The following is an 8,146-nucleotide window of genomic DNA, read 5'->3' on the forward strand; positions in this document are numbered from 1 at the left end:
TCTTAGCCCTCTCCACAAGTGGGCACAAAGTCGCATCTTGGATTTGTGGCATTTAGGCTGGGGTTGCTCTGTACCAGTAAACTTTTTTGGTTGGCAGAGCGTGAAGTGAAGTGGTGTTATATGCTGTTTCCACATGAGATATTGAGGCAGCCAAAGGTGAGAGGGGGTTCCAAATACAATACAAGAAGTAAAGGATACCACGTACCTAATAAACTGCATTTGATACAACTTAACATTTCCAGACTCTCCCAGGTGGGGCATAAATTGTCATCACTTTGGTGTTAGTGACCCTTCAGACTAAGTACAGAGAGTCAAGAAGCTTGAGGCTGAATCTATTCAATCTTTGCAGGTTAGTTTAAGCTGCATATATTGAACTAGTAAACAAGTAAACAGACATTCACTTTTGATTCCAGCAATGCAACCATATGCCTGCAGTGGCTTGGGCCAGAAGCCACTCAGGCCAAAGCTAGCCCGCCCACCCTGCAAGGTGGGTTTTGTAAGGGAGATGTAAAACATCCTAGGATTCCGGTGGACTGTGAGTTAACTTGAATCTGGAGAGGATCCAGGACAGATGTTCAATAAACCAATTTAACCTGAATCAGTTAAGTCTGATACTACATTCATCCAGGTTTATCTTAAACAGGTTTAGACCATTTTGAAAGTGGTTTATTATGTGCACTGAATTTCTGTAGTGTTACAGATTTCAGCCAGCTTCTGATCACCTGTACCAGTTTGTGTAATTTCTGTCCCTATCTTCAATGTTGAGTTCATAATAAAAGGAGATGAAGGTCCCAGCTGGTTTGATAGAAGCAATGTTTTCAGGCTCTTTCTAGTTGTAAAGTGTCAGAAGTTACTTGCTGGAGCAATATGTGATTTCCTTGATGTGCTTCTTATAGGTGCTTTAAAAAGCTCTCTTTCCTTGAGTGGCCAAACTACAAGGCAATAAATCTCTTTAACCTACCTTGGTGAAAGCAACTTTTGAGCACTCACTCTTGAGATCTTGGTAGGCTTTCATTTCAAAATGTCACTGCTTCAGGCCTTTCCCATAATTAAGATATGTACAGAATAATATGCTTATTTTGCTTTCCTGGTATTTTGTAAGGATTCATGGGGAGATCAATGCTGAGAAGGTTTATACTTGTCAATAGTGTGGCAATAAAAGTGGGCTAGGCTCTTTGTCTCTTCCAGTATCTTATTTGCTCATAGTATTTAGCATCTTGCTTTCTAAACTCCTTAAGAGTCATGCAGATTATTTTTTGGATAACTTTATCTGAAAGAGGAAAAGCCTAAGAGCATAGTTACTTAAAGATTAATTGTAGTGTAAAAAGATATGGAGTGTGGTTTAGTGTTAGTGGATTGGTCAGGTAATTGCTTTGCAAGTGACAGATCTATTGAAAATGTGGAAATTTGACTTACCTTGCAGGGATGTTGAATTTGAACTCTTGAGAAATGTGTTTAGACCAGGGCAGGCAATTACTTGGACCTGCGGGCCACAATAGGCAGTTCTAGGGAGCTGCCACAGGGCAGTCAGTACTCTCCCCACAACAGCCCAGAGCCCACGTGCTCTGCAGCTCCTCCTCACCACCATCAACAGTGCACAGCCCCAGAGCACTGCCCCCCGCCCCGCCCTGTGCCTGCTCCAGACTTGCCCCAGCCAGAGCAGACCAGCTGGAACCCACATGCACAGCCCCAACCCCAGCCTGCCCTGTGCCTGCTCCAGACCATGTGCCCACGCTGAGAAGCAGCTGTAGAGAAGCTGCTGCTTGGTGCAGGGAACAAGCAGCCCCTTCCCCTCATCGCTGCAAGGGCCGCCTTGCTGCAGCTGCTCAGAGCCTTCGCCTGGGCCGGACTGCGGCTCCTCTCTGCCACTGTCACCACCCCCTCTGGGCTGCACAACAGGGCAGCGGTGGCGATGCAGAGGAGCCACAGGGCAGCCCAGGTCTGGCTTTGGGCAGCTGCAACAAGAAGGGCCCTGCAGTGATGAGGTGGGGGGCCACTTTTCCTCATGCCAAGCAGCAGCAGCAGCAGCTGCTCAGCCACTGCTACTACTCATTGTGGACAGCCGGTCCAGAATAGGTGTGGGGTGGGCTGGGGTTGGGGCTGCGTGGTTCTGGCTGGCCCATTCCAGCGGGGGTGAGTCCAGAATGGGCGTGGGTCAGGTCAGGGGTGGGTCTGTGTGGGCGGGTCCCCAGCTGTACCAGGGGGCTGTGGCCAGCAGCAGCGGCAACCAGAAGGACCCACTGCCACCTGGGCTGCCTAGAAATGCAGTCCAGCTGCTGAACCTCTGCAGCCATACTGCATGCCCAGGTGAGAGATGCCATGGGCACCTGGGCCAGACAGGGCCAAGGGATCCGCCACAGGCCAGACAAAGTCCCCATATTTTGCCCATCCATGGTTTAGAACCTCTGAAAGGAGAAATAGGTGAGAACAAAATGACATTAGCATGAAAATATATTGGCATGCTTGTTCTTGATATGTGTGTAATCAAAAGTAGACTTCCACGGTAGCATAAAGGTAAATTTATATATTTCTACCCTATCTTTCCTTTGGTAAAGGAATATTGTGTTGAATATTTATCATTGAAATACCATTTAATCTCTATTGCAGGAAGTTCTACAAGAAGCTGGGTCAGCAGGCATGGCTGGTTGCTGCCATCACGGCCACAGAGTTTCTGATAGTTGTAAAATATGACCCCTACACTCTCACACTGTCACTTCCCTTCTACATTACTCAGTGCTGGATCCTTGGAATCATACTTGTGCTCACATGGACGATGTGGCGCTTTTTCATTCGGTAAGCAAAAGCGATTGAGCTCTGATTCACATGAACAGGAGTACCCCAAAATTAGGCCTAGCTAGGGCATATGAACAGCCACTTAAAGTGGAATAAAAGGTCTTCAAAGCATGTCTTCCTAAAATGTTATGTAACGTTGAGATTTCAGGGGAAATATATTTTGCTAAATTGCCTCCTTGAAGATGAGTAGTAAAAAATTTTGTTCGTGAGTTTTGATTATGTCTTTTACATGAGCAGTTAGAGCTAAACAAAGCTTCGGTCCCTGATTCAATTTGGTGGAGATTCAGCCCAATTTGGTGGCCGAATCTCCGAATCCAAAATGAATCAGAGGACCCCTTAATCTCTCTGAGTTGAATCGGAGCCCTCTGAATCGATTCAGAGAGATTTGGTGATTCAGACACAGACACAGCTTTAAATGTTTTTTCTACGTACCTCTAGGTAGCAGGTGGCTTGTGAACGCTGCGATGCTGGGGCATATGGAGTGTCCCACAGGACCACGGGGGCACTCCTCAGTGCGCTCGGCAGCAGACCTGGAAGTGGATCAGAAACACTTCTGGGTCCACCAGGGAGCGCACTAAGCCCACCCTCACCCCTTGGCTCAGCAACTGGTGCCCCCTGGGTCAGGAGGTGGGGGGCACCTGAAGTCCCCCTGTGGCCAATCACCAAGTGCGGGGGGCAGCATGCTCCCCAGTGAACCCTGAAATGGACCAGAAGTACTTCTGGTCCACTTCTGGACTTGCTGCTGAGCATGTGGAGGGCCCCCGTGCACTCCTGCGGGAACTCTATCCACCCCAGCATCACAGTGTTCACAAGCCACGCTGGCACCTTGAGGTATGTAGAAAAAACATTTAAAGCTGTGTCTGTCTGAATCGCTGATTCTCCAAATCGTCATTAAATCTTCAGATTCAGATTTGGCCGAATTGAATCAGGGACAGTGATCCAAATTCACGAATTGAATCACTGTCCCTCATTTGGGCCGAATCCAAATCAAATAGGGCCCGCTTTGCACATCCCTATGAACAATCGTTACAGTGTTTGTCTCTGATTTTTACCATCATTCTGACATGTAAATGAAAGCACAGTCCTGAAAATTGGCTTATAACTACTTGTTTTTAACAACATTGACTAGGTTTTCAGGATTCTATTTACAAGATTTCACAATTTACGCTTCTTTGATATAAAAGTCAGTGATATACTGTGCATACTTTGTACCCTTTAAGTTAAGGCTTCTGAAAGTAATTTAAGATTTCTCACATTAGGTGTCCAAAAGAGGCCAGATTATCTTCCCCCTCCCACTGCTTCCGAGTGGTGAGCAGCTGCCCTTGGACATTTTTTAAAACATCTCAGATTTTCAGCATTCACTAGTGATTTTTCTGGAAATGTTGGCTTATTTTGAAACCACTCTCTGTTTTGTAGCTTATTTTGACATCAGTATTTTCAGGGCTGTGCATCTGCCAGCCTAGAACTGTGCCATTTTTGAATGATCAGAAGGCAAATATTTCTGAAACATCTAAATTAGCAAGACACTACTTGTTGTTCTCTGAGTTAAGACCTTTCCCTGATATTCCTGACATGCAATTTAGAATTACAGGTTTGGTTTGGGCCCTGTCCTATTGTGGCACCATTTCTCTCCAAACAAAGGCATGATTATATCAGTTAGTGTCATGTGTCAACAGCATAAAAGCAGCCTAAGGACTGTAGGCTCTGCATTGCAGCAGCTTCTTTCCATTTTTGTAGAGTGCAGCTTGGATTTGTGATAGCAACTTAGCAGCAATAAACCTATTCAGCTGAATCCATGCCATTGTTCAAAGGAAGATGTAGTTCTTGGAAACCTTAAGCTGTCATATTAATTATAACAGACCAAATTATCCTTATTGTAATTACACCCACAATTAAATTTGTACTAGTTTTCTGTGCTAACCTAAAGGTAAATGTTTGGATAAATCAACTAAGAAGTCTTATATTTATTTATTTGGGTTTTTTTAAGTGACATCACTATGCGGTATAAGGAGATAAGACGACAAAAGCAAGAACACAGACATGAAAAGGACAAATGCTTAAGCAACGGTGATAGACGTTCTCCAATACTGGATGAACAGAGTGGGAACGAACTGAGAGAAGGAAAACTTTGAACTTGAGCAGTAGGCAAGAGGTAGAAGCTACCTGTCATGCTCAAGTTGACCTGTTTTGACGCTTTCAGTCTTGTCTTACTTAGTTTGTAACTTTCATTGTTTTCCAACATGTGACAACCCTCTTGGAGAAGATGCCACCTTGACCCCCTGATCTTATGTCTAGTCAGTTGGAGAAAGTCTGCAGTAGACAGACATTGGAACCAACCCTGTTGCAACAAGAAGGGATCTTTGGTCAAATGTGTTTTAAGTGTATATCTGTCTTTCTTGGAAAACCAAGAATCTTGGTGTGGGTGGCTTTTAAACCAACAGCAAAGGGAATCCCGTGACCCTGTTTCTGGTAAACCATGATATTTCCGTTTTAACAATGTTTGGAGCATTAGGAGCATTCATCCTATGGAATACTTATACAGGGCATGGTAAATAAGTTGCATTTCTGCTGAAACTTTTGATCTGTGGAGTAAAAACTATGTAATGTTAGTTTCATTTGTTAGTTAGCAGGACTTCAGAGACTGAACTTACCGGAAAGCGTGAGAACAAGTTGCATAACTTGCACAGAATATGATACAGTCCACTACTGTTACAGCTCCCACAGTGCTGAGTTGGCTCTCTTTCTCAAAGCTGGCTTATATTACTGTGGGGCAACTGATGACCGATTTCTATTACCTCCTAACTCTGATTATACAGAAAACTGCTACTCTTAGATCTTTTTTTATCCTGGTCATCTCTCAGCGTAGCTTCCTTCTTTAAACTTTAGTTAACCTGCTTTTCATTAACCTGATGGAGTAAAAACGAGCTGAAAACTGGTAGTTACTTTCCCTCAAGGTATTCAGTTATTTTATTTGCCTTATTCTTAAACATGACTTTTCTTCACTTGCTGTGCAAGGCAGGTTAAGTTCTAAACTGTTTCATTCCTTCCCAGGTAAGCTTCAAACTTACAGCAACCCTAAGCAAACTGGAAAAGATCTGCCTTTGCACAATAAGCTTGGTAACATTTAGGTTCCCGGGGTGGGCCTGACTTGATCACTCATGCTCTGTCACTTTGTCATGCATCATGAGAGAGAACCTCGTACCTGGTTATCTGGCATTCTTGCCAATTACTGAGCTTCTTGGAACAAAACGGGACACCTGTGGTTCATTTGCAGGGTTATTCTTCCCAAACATAGTTGTAACCTGTTACCCTAACATCAGTGGTTCCTAAGATAAGGATTGTGATTACAGATAAGGTAAGTGCCACTGGCCAGCCCTACAGTTCTTGTTATAGCAGTCAGGCTCAGATTAGAAGTGGGGTCACAGCTGAAGAAGATTGAGAGCGGCTGCTCTAGATAATCCACCTGGCCTCTAACATAACTGACTTTACTTGAACCATATAACAGATTAACTTGACTTGAAAGACAGAGATGCAGTTTTCCTGAAATACATCAAATTAATCTGGCTCTTAAACACCACTTGAGGCATTACTTTTCCAGAGTAGTGTTCTGTCCAGCAAAACATAAATATGGAACCAATAAAAGCTGAAGATTTGAAAGTCAGGCTACAGGTCTTTCAAAGTAGCAGGAGACTCATGCCAAAGCTGCTGCCTGCAGCAAACCTGCACACAAATCTGAGTCATTTTGGTCTTATACTTGAATAGCACACTGTCCAAACTTCTCCCATGTTTACAGAGCAATGAAATATTTTCTAATCCAAAACAATGGGTCCTGGCAAACATGATGCAATTTAACTTAAAATTTTAATGTAGGAATACATTGAATGTGCTCAACAAATGAAGCAAGGGTTCAGAGCCAAGGAGGCAGAAATGGTGGAGGCTGTCTTTCCTGCTGACCAGTAGAGGAAGAGGACGTTGATCTGTATGAAAGGTCACATGAGGCTTCTTCCTTGAGTGTGCAGACTGCACTATTTATAGTCCTCGAATGGCTGCTGTTAAAACCTTAGGATTTATCTGCTGTAATTTAATGGAGAATGTTATGACTGTAACTAGATGTTAACGAATTCTTTAGAAATGGGCAGATGCTGAGTTGAGCTGGTCACTTATTTCATAGCCCTTTTCTACCCTTGAGTAATTTTTAAACTTGTTCAGATTTATTTATACCAGTCTTATGAACTCTTGACTGACTGTTTTAGAGGTGGTACTTAGTGTACGTGTCTTTGTAAGGTCCCAACTGAGCCAGGATCACGTAAATACATTTCCATTTATGGGTTGTTCGAGTTAACCAATCCATCTTCTTTTTTTATTATTATTATTTTACTTGTGGGAGGGGAGAGCTAAAAATGTCCACATCTGTTTCATAATTCTGATGATAAAAGTAGAATTCCACCTCCTCCTCCCTGAGGACTCATTTGTGTAAATTTGAGGCATTTGTGGAAAATACCAATTTTCTAATAATTCTGAAACTGACCTACTGTACAGAGCACTAATTTGTGTCCATCTACATCTATTTAAACAAGAGTTTACAGTTAACCTGGATAACTGAACAAATGTAATAAAACAACAAATGTTTGCTGGTGTGTTCTTTGGTACAGTCTGTGTCAGCATGTTGTTTGTGATCACTAGTCATGGTAGATGGCACTTAGTATGTATTCCTGTAAAACAGGAGTGCTTTTGAAAATGCCCATGTACAGAAGGGTAAGCTGGAGAAGCAGTCCCTAATGCAACAAACTTGTCCAAATAACTTTCATGGCCGTTTTTATCTTTTTATGTTTTGAAGTCCCTTCACTCTTCTTAAAATTGTTTTTTACATGTTGGAGTTAAGCTTATGAAATGGCTCTGAATTGCAAACGTGATCTTTATAACCAGAAGGTGAAACTGCTTGGGCTTTTCACAACAAACTTAACTTCACATTTTCATTATTCCTGGGAGGTCTTGCGTTGCTGAAGATCTGTAGCCATTGCAATCTAACCTGCTTTTAGAAATCCACTCCTGAATGCTCCGATTCACCACTGTTTGAGGGTGCTTCAAAGGAGTAGGCAGGTATGGAACAGAAGAAGGAATACTGTTGGACCTGACCGAGAAGGCTGTCTAAAGGTAAGTGGATGTATGGAAGGAACTGCGGCTTTGTGCCCTACTGGAGATACGAAGTGTGCTCTGTTTTGTAACTCCTAAGCTTTAACCTCTCTCTCGTTAAATACACCAGAAGGCTAAAGTTTCCTTGTCTAGTAATGCACTGCGACTTGTTCAGGAAATTTTACCTAGGATAAGGTTCTAGTTATGGGGTAGAAACAAT

The 8,146-nt window shown here is 43.2% G+C and overlaps 1 protein-coding gene across 1 annotated transcript in view; it reads left to right on the forward strand.

Annotated features, from left to right (window-relative positions):
• Positions 1-7,444, forward strand: part of PTDSS2 (phosphatidylserine synthase 2) — a 56,520-nt gene extending 49,076 nt beyond the window's left edge. Inside the window, exons 10-11 of the mRNA XM_019547245.1 lie at positions 2,608-2,793; positions 4,781-7,444. Coding sequence (XP_019402790.1) covers positions 2,608-2,793; positions 4,781-4,925 — 331 coding nt within the window. The 3' untranslated portion in view covers positions 4,926-7,444. The remainder of the gene's footprint in view (positions 1-2,607; positions 2,794-4,780) is intronic.
• Positions 7,445-8,146: the final 702 nt, after the last annotated feature.

Source organism: Crocodylus porosus, unplaced genomic scaffold (assembly GCF_001723895.1).
Source record: "Crocodylus porosus isolate Cpor-Errol unplaced genomic scaffold, CroPor_comp1, whole genome shotgun sequence".
Classification (NCBI taxonomy): Eukaryota; Metazoa; Chordata; order Crocodylia; family Crocodylidae; genus Crocodylus; species Crocodylus porosus.